The sequence below is a fragment of the Molossus molossus genome, unplaced genomic scaffold, assembly GCF_014108415.1.
Source record: "Molossus molossus isolate mMolMol1 unplaced genomic scaffold, mMolMol1.p scaffold_m16_p_7, whole genome shotgun sequence".
Lineage (NCBI taxonomy): Eukaryota > Metazoa > Chordata > Mammalia > Chiroptera > Molossidae > Molossus > Molossus molossus.
Window position 1 is genome coordinate 65,467,145 of NW_023425401.1, and position 16,572 is coordinate 65,483,716.

General features: G+C 38.8%; 2 protein-coding genes across 5 annotated transcripts in view; one reads left to right on the top strand and one right to left on the bottom strand.

The window, feature by feature from the left end:
• Window positions 1-10,745: 10,745 nt before the first annotated feature.
• On the bottom strand, window positions 10,746-12,874 carry LOC118619904 (M-phase specific PLK1 interacting protein). 3 transcript variants are annotated; one of them, XM_036246749.1, is made up of 3 exons: window positions 12,814-12,874; window positions 12,235-12,715; window positions 10,746-11,265 (listed from the first exon to the last, which is right to left on the bottom strand). In XM_036246749.1, the coding sequence occupies exons 2-3, from the start codon at window positions 12,571-12,573 to the stop codon at window positions 11,065-11,067; spliced, it is 540 nt and encodes a 179-aa protein (XP_036102642.1). In that variant the 5' UTR covers window positions 12,574-12,715; window positions 12,814-12,874; the 3' UTR covers window positions 10,746-11,064. The 3 variants fall into 3 exon arrangements, with proteins under 3 accessions (XP_036102642.1, XP_036102643.1, XP_036102641.1); XM_036246750.1 differs by having other exon boundaries at window positions 12,831-12,863; XM_036246748.1 differs by having other exon boundaries at window positions 12,235-12,844.
• A 113-nt stretch (window positions 12,875-12,987) lies between these two features.
• Window positions 12,988-16,572, top strand: part of SUGCT (succinyl-CoA:glutarate-CoA transferase) — a 1,135,530-nt gene continuing 1,131,945 nt past the window's right edge. For both annotated transcript variants that reach the window (XM_036246586.1, XM_036246587.1), the window contains exons 1-2: window positions 12,988-13,126; window positions 16,407-16,458. In XM_036246586.1, the coding sequence (XP_036102479.1) occupies window positions 13,036-13,126; window positions 16,407-16,458 (143 nt within the window). In that variant the 5' untranslated portion in view covers window positions 12,988-13,035. The remainder of the gene's footprint in view (window positions 13,127-16,406; window positions 16,459-16,572) is intronic.

Genomic DNA, 16,572 nt, shown 5'->3' on the forward strand with positions numbered 1-16,572 from the left:
TTTTTCAGTGACCTGTAGTTTTCTGCAAATAGGTCCGTTACTTTTTTGGTTTTTATTCCTATGTATTTTAAATTTTTTGCCACAATGGTAAATGGGGTTGCTTTTTAGTTCCTCTTTCATTGAGTTTGTTGCTGGTGTACAAGAATGCCGCCAATTTCTTGACATTAATGTGGTATCCTGCTACTTTGCCAAATTCATTTATTAAATCTCGTAGATTTTTGATGGAGTCTTTAGGGTTTTCTATGTACAGTATTATGTCATCTTTGAATAATGACAGTTTCACTTCCTCCTTTCTAATTTGGATTCCTTTTATGTTTTCTTCATGTCTAATAGCTGTGGCTACAACTTCTAGTACAATGTTAAATAAGTGTCAAAAGTGGGCATCCCAGTCTGGTTCCTGTTCTTAAGGGAATGCTTGTAGCTTTTGCCTATTGATTATGATGTTAATGGTGTTTCCTCAAAAAATTAAAAATTGAACTGCCATTTGATCCAGTGATCCCACTTCTAGGAATATACTCTAAGAAACCTGAAAAACCAATCAGAAAGAACATATGTACCCCTATGTTCATAGCAGTACTCTTTACAATTGCTAAGATCTGCAAATAGCCCAAGTGTCCATCAATAGCTGAGTGGATTAAAAAACGGCGGTACATATACACAATGAAATACCATACAGCTGTAAGAAAGAAAGATCTCTTATCCTTTGAGATGACATGGAAGGACCTGGAGAGTATTATCCTAAGCAAAAAAAGCCAACCAAGAGAAAGACAAATATCACATGATCTCACTTATTTGTGGAATATGAACAGAACAAGTTGAGGAACAAAATAGATCCAGAGACATGGAAGTGGGGTGCAGACTGACAAACCTCAGAAGAGGTGAATGTGGAGGGAGGGAAGAGATAAACCACAGAACTTATATACATGTATGTGTAAACAGGGACATAGACAATAATGCTGGTGGCCGGGGTGGGACTGGGAGGAGGGTGTCAATGGGGGAAAAAAGGAGAAACATCTGTAACAAAAATGAATAATAAATAAATTAATAAAATGCTTTATAATTTTCTGGTGTCGGCCCCTCCCCCCACATGCCAAGATTTACTGTAGCTGGCTTGGGAGGGTGAGACATTTTATTTCATTTATTTATTTTTTACTGGTGTGTAGGAATGCTGTAATTGTTTGTTCCAGAATAGTGTAAAGTTTTCTTCTTTTGGAGTTGTGCACAGACAATATTATTTGCAAACAAGATCAGTTTCATCTCTCCCTTTACAACCGATTTCTTCCTTTCCCACTTCTCAAAAGATTTTTGTGTATTCAATTTTAAGCAACTATATTTATTCATGTACTGAGTTATTGTAGACCCTCTCCTTTAACCAATTAATAAGGTGTATTATTGAAATAAATTTCGATGATGAACCACCAGTGAAATCCTGATAAATCCTATTAATTATCTTTTTTTTTTTTGGTCCCTGCTAAATTGTGATATCTTACTTCGGATTTTTAGCAACTATGTCCATAAATGAAATGACATACAATTTTGAAATATTTATAGAGTCTTTAGCAAGGTTTGAGATAGAAATTATTACTGTATGGGTAAGACGTGGTGAACAATTTTTTTTTTACTAAAAGTTTTTATTGTAACACAGGAATTATGTGTTTTATGGAGGCTTTGTAAATCTGGTATCATTTGTGAGGAGAAAACATATATTAACTCAATATCTGTACAGTAATAGTTATTGGTTTATTCTTTCTATTCTTTTAAAGCTGATGCTGATAAAGTATTTTCTAAAATGTTATTCATTTCATCTAAGTTTTCAAATACTTTGTCAGAAAGTTGGTCATCCTGTGTTTATGTGACTTTCAAAGCCTTTATTGGTAGAAATATAATTTCTTCATCTTAATCCTCAGTATACCAGAAAAACCAGTCATCATTTGTTATCTGGGTCCAATAGACTTTTTAAATTAAAAAAAATATTTTGCTATTTAATGAAAATGTAGAGAATAGAGAAATAGAAACAACTTTATTAGAAATTTCAATAAGGATGTAAACATAAAAACTCAAATTTTTATTTAACATTTTTTTCTGGTTTTGAAGATATTTAGTACACAACATCCTTTAAACACAAGTGGGTGCTCAACTATCATGAACCTAAAATATATTCACCTTATGAATCCTGATTCCATTTCAAATGTATCTTTAGTGGGCTCTTGTTTAGTATCACTTTTTTTTTGTTTTGCAATGGCATCTTCAAAATGTAATAATACATTTAAGAACTCTGATGTCACATTTTTGTTGGAGAGGATGGCCATCTTTTTTGCTTCATAATTGAAAGATATTTTCACTTTCTGATATCTAAAAACCAATAACAATCGTAAAACCAATAGATTTTTCATTCTTATAACATCTATTTATTTTCCATCACCTTTGAATATACACCTTCATTTAGTATTTGTCTACTTACAAACCCTATCATGTAAATTATGATCAACAAACAAAAGATGTTGTCACAAAATACTGTGTGATTAAGTCCTTTCTTTTGGATGACTCACTGGATGAGCATATGTATTCCTTTTGCCATTAAAATATATGGTTTACTCATTGAATTTCAAGGTTGAGAAAATTTTTTGTGTGAGATTTTACATGAAACGTGATAATTTTGGCATTATGGTTGAAAAATGAAAAAATGCTAAATTCCTACTTGTGCCAAAATAAAAGCTTAAAACAATGTTTATGCCCTGGCCAGGTGGCTCAGTTGGTAGGAGCAATATCCCCTACCTACACCAAAAACTTTGGGGTTCATTCTCGGTCAGGGTACATACATACCTACATTAAAGGTTCGATCCCCAATGGAGGTGTATGTGTGAGGCAACCAATTGATGTTTCTCTCTCACGTAGATGTTTCTCTCTCTTCCGTTTCCTCTCTCTGGAATCAATAAAAAAAATAAATAAATAAAAAGATAAAAAATGTATTATATACTGTGTATAACAGAAAAGAAGACATATATTATATATAATTTCTAATTTGTATACCAGCTTTCTATATCCTTACAAATTCTACATAACTCTTAATTTTAGATGTATCTTTTCTAAACCAGCAAACAGAGTGATTCAATTTCTCTAATCCAATGTGATTTTTTTTTAAAAGAAAATTTTACTTTTTAAAGGTTCATTGTTACTATTAAAATATTTGGAATTACTGCTATCATTTTTTCTTTATTAATTTTTAGAGGGAGAGGGAGAGAGAGAAACATCAGTGAGAAAGAACATTGATTGGCTGCTTCCTGCATGCCCCCCACTGGGGATCGGGTCCACAACCTGGGCATGTGCCTCAACTGGGAATCAAACTGGCGACCCCTTGGTGCATAGGTTGATGCTCAACCAGTGAGCCACACCAATTGGGCGCTGTCATTTTTTACTTCTTTCCTCCTCCCCTGACTTCTCTTGGATTTACAGTTTACTATATTTCCCACTCCCCTCTGCTGGTCTGAGATCTTATACTCTTTAAAGTAATTTTGAAAAGTAATGTATCCTTTTATAAATTTTTAAGTCAATATACAAACATTTTTATCATAAGTTTTTCAAAAACTGAAAAGGAAGTCATTTCTGTAGTAGTGACATGTTAAGCTGAATCAATTATTTTATTTTTTTTAAACTTTTCTTTTTTTTTTGTTTTTCAAATCTTTATTGTTGGATGTAAAATGTATTACAGATGTTCCACATTTTTCCCCCATTGACCCCCTCCTCCCCACTCCCGCCCCCCTCCCACCTTTTCCCACACTATTGTCTGTGTCCATTGGTTATGCATATAAGTTCTTTGGTTTATTTCTTCCCACCCCCCCAAACCCTTTCCCTTTGAGGTTTGTCAGTCTAGCAATGAATTTGTGCTTCTTAATCCCTTCACCTTTTTCACCCATTCCCCCAACCCCCCTCCCAACTGGCAACCAACAAAATGTTCTCTGTATCTATGATAATGTTTCTGTTCTACCTGTTCATTTTGTTTGTAGATTCCATTGTTGATAGATATGTATTCATTGCCATTTTGTTTGTTCATACATTTTATCTTTTTCTTCAAAAAGACCCTTCATCATTTCATATAATAACGGTTTGGTAGTGATGAACTCCTTTAACTTTTTCTTGTCTGGGAAAGTTTTTATATGTCCATCAATTCTAAATGACAGCTTTGCAGGATAGAGTAATTTTGGTTGTAGGTTCTTGGTTTTCATCACTCTGAATATTTCTTGCCACTCCCTTCTGGCCTGCAAAGTTTCTTTTGAGAAATCAGCTGACAGCCTAATGGGAACTCCCTTGTATGTAACTAGCTGCCTTTCTCTTGCTGCTTTTAAGATTCTCTCTTTGTCTTGAACCTTTTGCATTTTGATGATGATGTGTCTTGGTGTGGGCCTCTTGGGGTTCATCTTGTTTGGGACTCTCTGTGCTTCCTGGACTTGTATGTCTGTTTCCTTCACCAAGTTAGGAAAGTTTTCTGCCATTATTGTTTCAAACAGGTTTTCAATTTCTTGTTCTCTCTCTTCTCCTTCCGGCACCCCCAAGATGCAAATGTTGGCACGCTTGAAGTTGTCCCAGAGGCTCCTTACACTATCCTCATTTTTTTTGGATTCTTTTTTCTTTTTGCTGTTCTGATTGGGCATTTTTGGCTTCCTTATATTCCATTTCGATGGTTTGCTGCTTGGATTTACATACTCTATTATTGAAGCTGTGTAAATTATTCTTTATTTCAATTAATGCCTCCTTCAATTCTAACTGTGCATCCATGATTTCTAACTGGTCCTTTTTTATGCTCTTGAGGCCCTCCCTAAGTTCACTGAGGTTCTCACTAAGTTCATTGAGCATCCTTATAAGCAGTATTTTGAACTCAGTATCTGTTAGGTTGCTTATCTCCCTTTCGCTTAGTTCTTTTATTGGGGTTTTGTTCTGTTCTTTCATTTGGGACCTGTTTCTTTGTCTCCTCATTTTGGCTGCCTCCCTGTGTTTGTTTCAGTGTATTACTTAATGAGAGGTATGGGGCTCACTGAGACCCAATGCTGCTCGTTTGAAAGAATTTAGGAAAAACCTGAAGCAAGATCCTAGACCGGCCAATCCTATGGTTAAGCAAGTGGCAACAGCTTGGGTTGGCTTTAAAGTTGTGTGGGGTGGGGCGGGGCCTCAGGGAGTTAGCAGGGCGGGGCTACCAGTGTGAGCCAGGTTGCTGGAGTCCCAGATATGGCGCCTGCCTGCCGCCCACGGGAAGGGCTCACCAAAGGAACAAAGACCTCTTACAGCACGTTTGTCCCCGAGAAAGCCCCCTCTCCAGCCCTCGCTCCAGTGCCAAACAGCTCAGTTCTTCCCTGTATGTCTCTGGCGCCCCTCGAGCTGCCTCCCCTCCGAGCTTAGAGGGAGAGAGTCCGATAAGTCCATGCGTGGGCCCTTTAGGGAGCTGCCTGGGGCTTCTGCCACTTCAGCTTCCCTGAGCCTCAGTTCCCGCTGGTTTTTCCAGCCAGAAGTTATGGGGACTGCTCTTCCTGGCACTGGAACCCTGAGCGGGGCACCTGGTGTGGGACGGGGACCCCTCAGTCCTCAGGAAGGACCTTCCCAGCCGCGGGAGCCTCCTGATTTTTATCCACCACACTTGGGTGTGGGACCAGCCCGTCGTGCCTCTGCCACCGCCCCTCACGCCGCCGCCCCTCCTACCAGTCTGGATGTGGCTGCTGATTTAATTCAGTAGTTGTAGGACTTCCATTCAGCTTGATTTCAGGCGGTTTTGAATGATGGTTGTTCTGTAGTTTAGTTGTAACTTTGATGTGGTTGTGGGAGGACGAGATACCGCGTTTACCTACGCCACCATCTTGACCGGAAGTCTAAGCTTTTCTTTTTTTAATCCTCACTTGAGGACACTTTTTGCATTAATCTTCAGATAGAGTAGGAGGGAGAGAGGGAGGAAGAGAGAGAAACATCGATGCAAGAGAGACACATCAAGTGGCTGCCACCCACACAACCCCAACCGGAGCTGGGGACAAACTGCAACCGAGGTACGTGCCCTTAGCGAAAACCGAACCTGGGACTCTCTGGTCTGTGGGCTGATGCTCTAACTGCTGAGCCAAACCGGCCATGGCTTAAGCTGAATCAATCATTTTATTTATTTATTTATTTATTTTCTTTATTGATTTTAGAGAGAGAGAGAAACATTGATAAGAGAGAATATTGATTGGCCGCCCCCTGCATGCCCCCCCAATGGGGATTTGGCCCACAACCTGGGCATGTGCCCTGACTGGGAATCGAACCGGTGATCTCTTGGTGCATGAGTTGACACTCAACCACTGAGGCACACCAGCCGGGCTTGAATCAATTATTAACTGAATCTAAATATTACAGAAATTTGATATCTACCATCACTTCTTAAAATAGGAAATTTTACACTATTTTATTCCCAACTCATTTCCATTTTACTTCCCCATTTAATTTTTATCTCATTGTATTTATAAAGTGTGATGATTGAAAGTCTTTTACTGATATCCTGTTGTACAGATGTTTCTCAGAATGTATGACGAAATGTATTTATAGAAAGAAGAAAAATAATTTTGGAAATTACAAAATGCATTTCTCATGACTACAAACCTCCAAATGTTAAAGACTGGTGTATGAATTATCATTACTATTCAAATGATAAAAATGACAAAAATATATGAATTTTAACAAGTTATTAAAAGCTCAAGATTGTTTTATTAGAAATGTATCCATTAATGAGATGAATGGTGCTGTATTTTTCTACATTCAACAGTAAATATTGCTGATTGCTAGAATGAGATATTAATTTTATTACTATTTCAAAAATATTTTTATTGATTTTTTTCGAGAAAGAGGGAGGAGAGATAGGAACATCGATATGAGAAACATCAATTGGCCACCTACTGCATGCCCCCTACTGGGGATTGCGCCCTCCAACCTGGGCATTTGCCCTAAACGGGAATTGAACCTGCGACCTCTTGATGCACAGGTTGATGCCCAGGTTGATGCCCAACCACTGGGCCACACCAACGGGGCTAATTTTCTACATTTAAATATACTATGTCCTTAGGCTATATTTTATGGATTTACACCTATACCTATATGTAAGTATATGTTCTGCTTTTTTTTTTTTTTTTGGTACGTGCCCCTAGCGAAGACCGAACCTGGGACTCTCTGGTCCGCAGGCCAATGCTCCAACCGCTGAGCCAAACTGGCCAGGGCATATGTTCTGCTTTTAAGAGTTTTTTTTTTAAACCTATCTCATCAGATTAATTTGCACATTTTAAGATCTCTGAAATTGGGATGAATCTTATAATCGATGGGATATCATAATTTAGTTGGCAATGTTTTCATTTTGACTAAGTGGTATATAATGGTGAATCATAAGAAACCCGGTCATTAGTAAGCTCCGGGCTTATGCAAAGTATCCTGATGGCTATTTTGTTTTATGACTACAACTGATGACTACTGTTTTATTTACAGCAAAATCCACAATATATTTGTTAATTTAAACCTAAATACATAGTAGGAATGAAAAAAGTAAAGAAACGGCTCAGAGACAATAAGCAGGAAACTTGGGTCAGGTAAAAAATTAATATGAATTTACAGAACCTAATAACCTGGCAAAGGTTAATGAAAATGTTTCACGTAAGAATCTGAAAAATGCTGTAGAAAATATAAAACCAGGAACTTACCGCTGAAATATTATCTTTCAATTTGAAGGTGTAATGTTAGTATGTCAGAAGTAAACATGAAACTTCTAACATCCTTGAAATCATGCAAATTATGCTACTCAGACAGGTTTTAGACATATTCATTAGACTCTTTACCATTACTGATAATGGTGAAGACAGTTTGCTTGACATCAGATTCACTAAAACTATCATCTCTTACACTAATCTTGAATATTCTAAGATAGATGAGGTCAGCAACCTTCTGATTTGTTACCTAAAAATAAGGTGCCTTTCCCTCATACTTTCTTTGCTTTACTTTCATACTATTCACCCACAGGAAAAATGGTTTTTTGAATAGTCAGGTGACAAAAAAAGACAAGTTCATTAAACAAAAACTGTCATCACTCTATTTCCCTACTTGACAACACATCAAAATTCTAAACATCTCCACATTGGCCGGTATAACCCATTTCTAAGACTACATCTTACCAACAATGAAAATACATTAACTTCTACCATACCTCCTTGGTAGAAAGGAAGGAAAGGTCTGCTCAGGTTCAAAGAAAAGGGACATAACTCCACATCTTGATGGGGTAGTGGCAAGGTTCTGGAAGAGTATGTGAGACCTGAAATATTGTTTGGGTAATTTTGGAAAAATAACTGCCTACTTTTTGTAAAGTAGGGTAGGGTGATTACATAACGGCAGAAGAGAAAATGGAGAACTGATCCACTGATCAGGCATAATCCACTGATCATGGAGATGGTCTTTAAAGGCAGATGAATTGCCCTGGCCGGTTTGGCTCAGCGGTTGGACCAGAGAGTCCTGTGGACCAGAGAGTCCCAGGTTCGGTTCCCGCTAAGGGCATGTACAAAAAAAAATAAAATAAATAAAAATAAAGGCAGAGGAATTTTAACAAAGAGTACATATGGAAATTGAGGATCTGGCTCTGGATCTCCTTAAAGCTATCTGTGCCTGCATATCCCATGAAAAGTTGAACACTGTTGTTTGAACACATAAGTATAGATTATTCTTACATTTGTTAATTATATAAACATTTAAGATGCATACTTAATTATAAATTATTCTAACAAAATTATTTAGCATTTTTATGGATGTAAAAATGTGTATTCTAAAACATTAAAAAAACATAATTCTTTTTCATTTAAAAGAATAATCCATTTCTTTTACTCAGCTAAACAAAAATAGGCTAATAGAAACAAACCAAAAAATCAGTGTCAAAAGAATTCTGATAACTGAAAACATGACCAACTAGACCAATACAGCAATGAACCTTTCCAGAAAACAAAAAATGTTTCTCTTATAAAAATTAGAAAGTCAGACCTCTGAAAATAGATGTTGGTAAGTTGACAGGAAAAAAGTTTTAGATTTAGTTGTTTAACTTTACACCTATAAAGTAGTAAAATAAGTGCACATAAGCTATTAGAATAGTTAAAATTTGAAAGTCTTCCAAATATATAAATACTTTAGCACAAAATCCTTCCTGACTTCCTTTTTATTTTTGCCAATAACCCAGGGATCTCTAAGAGATGCTTTAATAATTATTTCCAAAAGCCATTTCCTAAAAATAATATTTCTTAACTATGAAGTTCAATAAAAGTTTTAAAAAGAAATATAATTGTTCTAATTTTCATCATAGATCATGACCTTGAATCATCTGAAAAGACAAGATGTTAGGGAATAGAAAATTTCCTTTAACATACTGGAGGAAAAGTAATTACTGTTTTTTTATATACAGGATATAAGGACAGAATAATATAGTAGACATAATCAGAATGTCTGCATTCATTCACCAAATATTTATTAAGTACCTACTATTTGCCAGGCATCATTCTAAGAGCTGAAGATGTAGGGGTAAATGAGAAATAGCTACAATTTTTTGAGTGCTTATTATGTGCCAGGCTCTGGCCTGAGAGTTTCCCACATGTAAACCCATTTAATCCTCAAATACAACACCTCTATGACATGGGTACTATTAGTTTCTTCATTTTATATATGAGAAAACTGAGGCATAGAGAAGTTGAATAACTCATCCAGCTAGTAATTGACAGTAGTAGTCCTAGGTATCAGAGATTTTATTAATTTAAAATCCTTCCCTTCTCATTTTCTTCTTTGCCTCTGTGAATACCTAAAAAATGAATTGGGTATGGCTCAAGTAGGTGGTGTGACCATTTCATTTTTGGACATTTATTTCTGGGAATGTGTAAATAAAATTTTAACTAGCTCTACTTCCATGTATCGTGACCTCAAAATATTTAAAAAGCCTGGATGTTATAAGACTTGATTTTGTTTAAATAGTTGGAAAAATAAATCCCTTCATATTTTTCTCTCCATTACTGTAGGTAGATACATAACATTTCTTCCTGTGGAAAATCATGTCTTTACTCCAGGTAGGCACAGTGGGACTAAAGATCACAGCTCCTTCTGATTGTAGGGGTGGGTCCATTGTTCAAACTAATTAGGCCTCACTACCTTGGACAGTTATCAGATCAGGACTACACAAACATAATCTAAGTACATGGCCAATTTGTCTTCCCTGGGACTGGCAAAGGTGGGAAATGTCCTCTTCACAGTGATGGTGAATAGAGACTGCTAGTAGCTATCTTTCTTGGCCTCAAGAGAAAATGACTCCACAATACTGAGTAATGTAGAGAAATTCAGACACAAAATAATTTGACCTAGCTATGCAAGAAATATGTATGTCCTTGCCCTTTCCAGTTAAATGAGGATAAAGGGTATAAAAACTATTTTTTGCTTAAGCTTACGTGAGTTTCTGTGACTTCCAATCAAGTTTCAATGCTATTTTACAAAAGCATTACATAAAATATGCACATAGAACAATGGTTATAATAGGAACAGAACCCTCCTTTATTCTCTTCCTTTACCCCTCTTTCCCTATGAACAAATACAGAACTGACTACAGCTCAAAGGATGGTTCATTTATTTTATTTTCAAAAGCAGTAGGCAAAATATTTATGAAGTCTGATTATAAAGCATTATTTTAATAATTGTATTCCTTAAGCATATGATAAAACCACAATATAGCTAGAAAGACAAAATGTTCTATTTTAAAACATTGGAAAAACATTAAAAGACAAATGTCTATTATATAACCAAGAATGTTAAATATTTGGAAACTATAAATCTTCTAAAATGTGACAGGCACTTCCAGAGAGCTAAATATTGCAAATTATCCTACCATAGTTCGTCTCTAATACCAACAATATTTGATATGATGAAAAATACCAAGAAGAACCAGCTAATTATTCAATTAAAGTCACCATGTCAGGGTTCAACTTAAATACACAAGTGAAAGTTTTGTCCAAGATGTTCCTGACACATGAAGCTTCCAGGTGAATTTCAGAAATTTTAACAAAAGTATCTTCCTTTTTTGCCTGTGAATGTTTGAGTACTGCTGTATTGTTGGCTTATATCCACTACAGATACTGGTTCTAGGCCAGCCCAAGGGTCTTCAAGCATTGAAGGTTTGAAATAACTTTCCAACTCATTAGACATTCTTTTTTCTCTACCACGCCCTGATCCAAAAGGTGTAGATGTCCTTGGAGAACCCTTTAGAAAAAAAATCATCAGTTAAAAAAAACATTTACTAGAGATAACTAGTACTTTTTCTTTATAACCTATTGGGGTCACATTGCTAATTAAAAGTTTTGCCTGGAAGCCAACTATGTTCAATTGCAAACTCATACTTTCTTTAATCTAGTGTTTGTTTGTTTTTAACGTATTTAAACCAATTTGGTATGCTCTTTTATTATTAATTCCATACCCACTGTCACCTCAAATACTTTGGGTTTTCTAACTTTGCAGAACTATCAATTGGTGATGAAATAACAAATAACTGTATTTCAAAATTTCCATATTTTTTCTGAAAAAAGAAATTAAAACTTTTTAACCCTACAGCTTAAAAATTTCTAGAACCTTTCCCATCTCATTAGCTCCAGACTCAAAGAGGTCGGGTTGATTTAGCATAAGGAAAGTTGGAAATGCACAGAGAACATTCAAGTTGTAAATCACAAAAATCCCACACACACCAGAAATACTTTCCTCTCATCTTCTGTATTCGCTATCACCGATTTTCCCTTGAGAAAACCTGGAGAAGCCAGTATAGTTCACAGACAAAGGCAGGGAAGGAAAAAAAAAAAGTGCAGCAGCCTGTAACCCTCTAACCTAGATGAGCTCTAGGGTGGGAATTCATTCATGTTTTGTTTTGTTTTTCCCTTCGGAGACTAAATTCACTGAGACGAACTGGCAAGGCCTCTGACAGAGAATCAGAGAAATCTGTGAATGAGTGGCAGCGTAGCGGTTAAAAGCAGGTGGCCTCTAGAAAAGAAGGCTCTGCCACTTTCTTGGGTATATCAAAAGACAGTTACTTAACATCTCTGAGCCTCAGTTTATTCATCTGCAAAGCGAGACTAAAAAGCAGTAGTCCACCTCATAGAGGATTAAGGCATAATTCACATAAAGGGATTATTAGTACCATGCCTGCCATTCAGTAACAGCTCCGCAAACGCTATTTATTACCTGGGGATGGGTCTGGTGCTGCCCTGGGGAGTGGCCGAACTGCTGCTGGGACGCCGCCGGGGACCTGGAGTAGGTGCCAGGGTAGCTGCCAGGGGACGAAGACCCGAAACGGCCCCCGGGGAAGCTGCCGCCGTGTCGCGGAGAGTGGCTGCTCCCGTAGGGCCTACACCAGGGCCCATACGATGGCGTGTGGTGAGGACTCCCGTACCCGTCCCTAGGAGATGGCGGCCGGGGTCCGCCTCCGCCCGGGGTACCCCGGAAGCTGTTCCCGGTACTCCAACCTCCTACACTCGGGCCAGGGCAAGAAGGAGTCGGGGGTCGAAAATTCTGTCGATGCATAGCTGGAGAAGAACACCTCACCTATGCTTTCCGGAACTATCCCAAAACAACTCATCGCAGAGACTTGGTGGTCCCATACCAAAACAGTCCTCCGGCTGCCAGTGCAGTGCAATTCATTGGTTCCGGCTCCACAAAAGTTCCGCTAGGGGCAGGAAATAAACGGGTTCTTTAATTGGGTAAAGAATGAGCGAATTTAAGTGAAGGAAGGAGGAAGAAGAGGATAAAGGAAAGACCGAACACCTGGCTCCGGAACGAACTTTGCAGTATGACGGTCTACGGACCGGAACGACTGATTAGATACCCACCCAACAAGTGACGCGACACCGGAGAGCTCCGCCCAGCGCGGCCCCGCCGGCTGCTGCGGGGCGGGGTCTGAGGTGTTTGTGGGTGTTTCCAGCCGCTGCTGGTCGCCCGTGCACTGCTTTCGTCTCCTGCTGGGACCGAGGGTGACCGAGGCTCGAGATGCTGGCGAGGGTCGCTGCTCTGCGGAGAATCGGCCTTATCTGCGGCCCGGGCAGCAGGAGGGAGGTGTGGACCGGTTCCCGGCAGTCAGGTACCCTCCAAGACTAGGTCCGGGCGGCGAAGGGGACCTGCACTCCAGCCTCCTATCTCAGGCGGCGCCTTGAATAGAGTGGTCAAGTTTTCCTGAAGTTCTTGTTTACCCTGCAGCCCGCCCTTTGGTCTTTTCGCCTCCCGGCATCCTGGCTGAGGGCCTCGCGTCTGGCTTCGTCAGCTCTCTGGCCGCCCCAGAGTCACCCTGCTGGGTGTCCGGACCCGGGACTGGGAGCTTGTTGCTGCGGGTCTGCGCCCCTCGCGTGGTTATATTGGGCGGACGTCTTGCCTCTCTCGGTTACCCCCCCGCCCCCACTCTCTCGTCCTCCAGGTGTAAATAACATAAAAAATGTACACCCGAAATGAAGGGGGTTCAGATTGCATTTTTAAGTTTGGAGAGTCTGTGCAAACAAATGCCGGGTTTGACTCCCATTTTAGGATTAACAGGATAGGGAGGTGGCTAGGAAGCAGGGATACTGATTTTCATTTTTTTTTTTTTTTTTTATCCTCACCCGAGGACATTTTTCCATTTTTTGCACAGATAGAGTGGGAGGGAGAGAGAGAGAGAGAAACATCGCCGTGAAAGGGACACATCGAGTGGCTGCCACCCGCATGACCAACCAGGGCCGGGGACAAACTGCAACCGAGGTACATGCCCTTAGCGGAACCGAACCCGCGTCTCTCTGGACCCCAGGCTGATGCTCTAACCGCTGAGCCAAACCGGCCAGGGTGGGATACTGATTTTCAAAGAGCAAAATTTGGCCAAACCTTTTAAAATCTTGATTGTTTCAAAGACTTTTAGTTATAAAGAAAAATGTGATAATTCAAGAATGACACCTAATAAAATTCCCCTTTGTGTCAGACAGCTGTCTCAGAATTTGTTTAGAATTCGAAATTTATATTTACTACAGTTTTGTAGAACTTTTTTTACTCTTTTCAGAATTTGAGTGTATGTATAGTCACTGAATCTTGAAATCAGCTTGTAGGAAAGATAATCTTTTATTTATTTTTTAATCCTCACCAGAGGACATTTTTGCATTTATCTTCAGATAGAGTGGGAGGGAGTAAGGGAGGAAGAGAGAGAGAGAAACATGGATGTGAGAGAGACACATCAGTGGCTGCCACCCACATGAGCCCAACTGGGGCGGGGACAAACTGCAACCAAGGTACTGCTTTTGCCCGAACTGAACCGGGACTATGGTCCACCAGCCGATGCCCAATACTCGATGGCCGATGCTTTAACCGCTGAGCCAAACCGGCCAGGGCAAAACAGAATCTTAAAGTGTTGACAGCTGCAGGAATGGCACCAGGTGTTAGACTGGTGGGGTCAGACTGGACCTGGGTTCAGCAACCTGTGTACTTGAGTTCTGGCTAAAGAATTTGCAATCAAGATCAAAGGATAAGAGAACATTTACTTATAACATCACAGAGGTGGAAGAAGTAATTCATAGATGAAATGGACTTAAGTTATAGAGGCAAAGGAAGGTAAAGGTGATGCACCTGGGAGGGGTGGGGGATGTGAAGGGGGAAGAGAAAGGTGCTGTTATGCTCCCTGGAGCCCTGGAGAGAGAGCGAGCTGAGTCCTCCGTCCTAAGGGTTTTAAGGGTTGAGATTTTAGGGGAGGTCTCAGGGGAAGATTTCAGTACAATATTCAGCAGCGTTCCAGGTATGTTCTTTCAGGGTTGGAGTCTCCACTTGTTTCCAGTGAATGTGATAGATTCTTTTGCAGTGAAGTGAGAAAAATAATTCCAAACGCACAGGCATGCAGGAGTTTAAACGTGACAGTAAGATATTATTGTGAAATAAGGGGATTTAATAAACCTTCGTTGCCCTGGCTGGTTTGGCTCAGTGTTTAGAGCATCGGCCCTTGGACCACTGAGTCTCGGGTTTATTTCCGGTCAAGGGCACGTACTTTGGTTGCGGTTTGTCCCCAGCCCTGGTCAGGGTCCTGCAGGAGGCAACTAGTCAATGTGTCCCTCTCACATAGATGTTTCTGTCTCTCTTTCCCTCTCTCTCCCTCCCTCCTACTCTATATGAAGATAAATAGAAAAATATCCTCAGGTGAGAGTTAAAAATAAAGACCTCTACATATTTGTTTTATATTTAAGACAGGGAGAAAAAAATGAATTTTAAAAGTTTATTAAACAATTTATAATCATGTGTGTATTTCCTTTTTCTTTTTACCCATCAGCTTTAAAAATAAGCAAACAGCCCAAGCCAGTGTGGAGCGTCATCTCATGCACTGAAAGGTGGCAGGTTCGATTCCCAGTCAGGACACAAACCTAGGTTGCGGATTTGATCCATCGAGTCAGTATGCCCCAGTTGGGGCACATGTAGGAGGCAACCGATTGATGTTTCTCTCTCACATCAATATTTTTCTCTCTCTCCCTTCCTCTGTCTATAAAACAAAACAAAACAAACAAACAAACAACAACAACAACAATAAAAAAACATATCCTCAGGTGAGGATTAAAAAAAAAAGGTTTGTAATTGTACTAGTAATTCACAAAATACTTAACATCAACATTAAATCAAAAATGCTTACAATGTTTAGATCATGATGATTGAGATCAGGCTGAACTTATAAAGAAAAATGATAAAATTATTGGTTCAATACATATTGTTTTTGTTAACCATTGAACAAACTGGCCAGGGTTGTTATTTTTTTGTTAGTACTTTTTTCTTGTTTAGTTTACTTTTTATTTATTTTTTTAAGACTATATTTTTAGAGCAGTTTCAGGTTCATAGCAAAATCAAGAGGAAGGTACTGAGATTTCCTGTATTACCCCATCCCCACACATGCACAGCCTCCCCCAGAGGGTACTTTTGTTACAATTCACGAACCTACATTGACACATCATAATTATCCAAAGTCCATACTTTATGTTAGGGTTCACTCTGGGTGGTGTACATTCTTTGGGTTTGGAAAAATGTATAGTGACACATCTAACATTGTATCATATAGAATATTTTCAGTGCCCACTCAGCTTATATATATCTCTCTGCTCACTTTTTATTTTACATTAGACAAACTATTGCAAGTGTAGCTGGGGGCTTAATTAATTAGGAATAATCTGGGATTGGAGGCTTTAATTTTTACAGATTGGCTTAATTGGATCAGGTCAAGATTTCTGTGTTACATATAAAGCAGAAATAGTGTAAAAGAAAAATTTTTTTTGGTAGTAATAGAGATTGCTTAAAATACAGTGTAAAGAATTCTGCATTCTTCTTCATGAAAATTAGTAATCATTACTCTTCAAGTGTTTTCTGTGTTTTGCCAGATAATGACAATGTGAAGCCATTGGAGGGTGTAAAAATTCTGGATCTGACAAGGTTTGTGTTGGCTTATCTGTTTTTTGGTGGTTGAGTTTTAACCTTCTCTCAAAAGACATTCATTTATTTTTCATATTGTAAGAGGGTGCTTATATGCTTAGTATCAACATTTTG